Source organism: Neopsephotus bourkii, unplaced genomic scaffold (assembly GCF_033783945.1).
Source record: "Neopsephotus bourkii isolate Nb327-2 ecotype Australia unplaced genomic scaffold, CSIRO-AGI_Nbou_v1 NB_1799, whole genome shotgun sequence".
Classification (NCBI taxonomy): Eukaryota; Metazoa; Chordata; class Aves; order Psittaciformes; family Psittacidae; genus Neopsephotus; species Neopsephotus bourkii.
In genome coordinates, this window is record NW_026902272.1 from 5013 (window position 1) to 6827 (window position 1815).

The 1815-nt window shown below is 66.9% G+C and overlaps 1 protein-coding gene across 1 annotated transcript; it reads left to right on the forward strand.

Moving 5' to 3' along the window:
• The first annotated feature begins 263 nt into the window (after nt 1-263).
• Nucleotides 264-922, forward strand: RHOG (ras homolog family member G). Its single transcript, XM_061342595.1, has one exon. The coding sequence runs from the start codon at nt 296-298 to the stop codon at nt 869-871; it is 576 nt and encodes a 191-aa protein (XP_061198579.1). The 5' UTR covers nt 264-295; the 3' UTR covers nt 872-922.
• The last annotated feature ends 893 nt before the right edge of the window (nt 923-1815 follow it).

Genomic DNA, 1815 nt, shown 5'->3' on the forward strand with positions numbered 1-1815 from the left:
AACCCATTCCTTGATTTATGTCACCCGATGTTGCACGTGGCACAGGGCTCTACAGCATCCCGGTGGCACAAGTCTGGCCTGGGTTGGGGATGCGGTTCCTCACTGGGGGGTATCCGGGCTCTGTGCATTGCGGGGCCTGTGGGATGGAGGGACCTGTCCTCTGCACCCTGGATGGGTGGGGGGATGTCCGGGCACAGGGGCTCCGGTGGTCTCAGCCCTGGCGTGTTCCCTGCCCTGACCCTCTCCTCTTCTCCCCTCTCCCTGCAGGCTGCTGAGGGCCCACGGAGCCTCCGGGATGCAGAGCATCAAGTGCGTGGTGGTGGGCGATGGGGCGGTGGGCAAGACCTGCCTGCTCATCTGCTACACCACCAACGCCTTCCCCAAGGAGTACATCCCCACCGTGTTCGACAACTACAGCGCCCAGAACACGGTGGACGGCAGGACTATTAACTTAAACCTGTGGGACACGGCCGGCCAGGAGGAGTACGACCGCCTGCGGACGCTCTCCTACCCCCAGACCAACGTCTTCATCATCTGCTTCTCCATCGCCAGCCCGCCCTCCTACGAGAACGTGAAGCACAAGTGGTACCCGGAGGTGTGCCACCACTGCCCCAGCGTGCCCATCCTCCTCGTGGGCACCAAGAAGGATCTGAGGAACAACCCCGAGACCATGAAGCGCCTCAAGGAGCAGAACCAGGCGCCCATCACCACCCAGCAGGGCATCAGCCTCTCCAAGCAGATCCGCGCCGTCAAGTACCTCGAGTGCTCGGCGCTCAACCAGGAGGGCATCAAGGATGTGTTCACCGAGGCCGTGCGGGCCGTGCTCAACCCTGCCCCGGCCAAGCCCAAGAAGCCCTGCGTCCTCTTGTGACTGCGCGCCCCTGCCCGCCCCGGTGCCCCCCTGACCCCCCCGGACCGACCCCAGCAGCTTTAATAATAGAGACCTTGTTTGCACTAACTGGCTCCTGCCCCGCGGGCAGCGGGGACCCCAAACACCCCCGGCGCCCCCAGCCCCGGCCCTGCCTCTCAGCATCCGCTTTTGGCTGACATCTCTCTGGTCCCGGCATGGAGAAGGGGATGCTCGGGGTGGCTGAACCCCACCTCCTGCCCTGAGGACCCCATGGGCACCGAGCACCCCATCCCGAGCACCCCATGGGGACCTGCCCCTGCCACTGCATCCTGAGCACCCCATGGGGACCTGCCCCTGCCACTGCATCCTGAGCACCCCATGGGCACCTGCCCCTGCCACTGCATCCCAAGCAGCTCATGGGCACCTGCCCCTGCCACTGCATCCCGAGCACCCCATGGGGACCTCTGACCCCATCCTGAGCACCCCATGGGGACCTGCCCCTGCCACTGCATCCCGAGCACCCCATGGGCACCTCCCACCCCATCCTGAGCACCCCATGGGGACCTGCCCCTGCCACTGCATCCCAAGCAGCCCATGGGCACCTGCCCCTGCCACTGCACCCCGAGCACCCCATGGGGACCTGCCCCTGCGACTGCATCCCGAGCACCCCATGGGGACCTGCCCCTGCCACCCCATCCCGAGCACCCCATGGGGACCTGCCCCTGCCACTGCATCCCGAGCACCCCATGGGGACCTGCCCCTCCCACCCCATCCCAAGCCCCCCATGGGGACCTGCCCCTGCCACTGCATCCCGAGCACCCCATGGGGACCTGCCCCTGCCACCCCATCCCGAGCACCCCATGGGGACCTGCCCCTGCCACTGCATCCCGAGCACCCCATGGGGACCTGCCCCTCCCACCCCATCCCAAGCCCCCCATGGGGACCTGCCCCTGCCACTGCATCCT

Coding starts and splice junctions, on each gene's coding strand:
- RHOG (XM_061342595.1), top strand. CDS start 296: ATGCAGAGCATCAAGTGCGTGGTGGTGGGCGATGGGGCGGTGGGCAAG.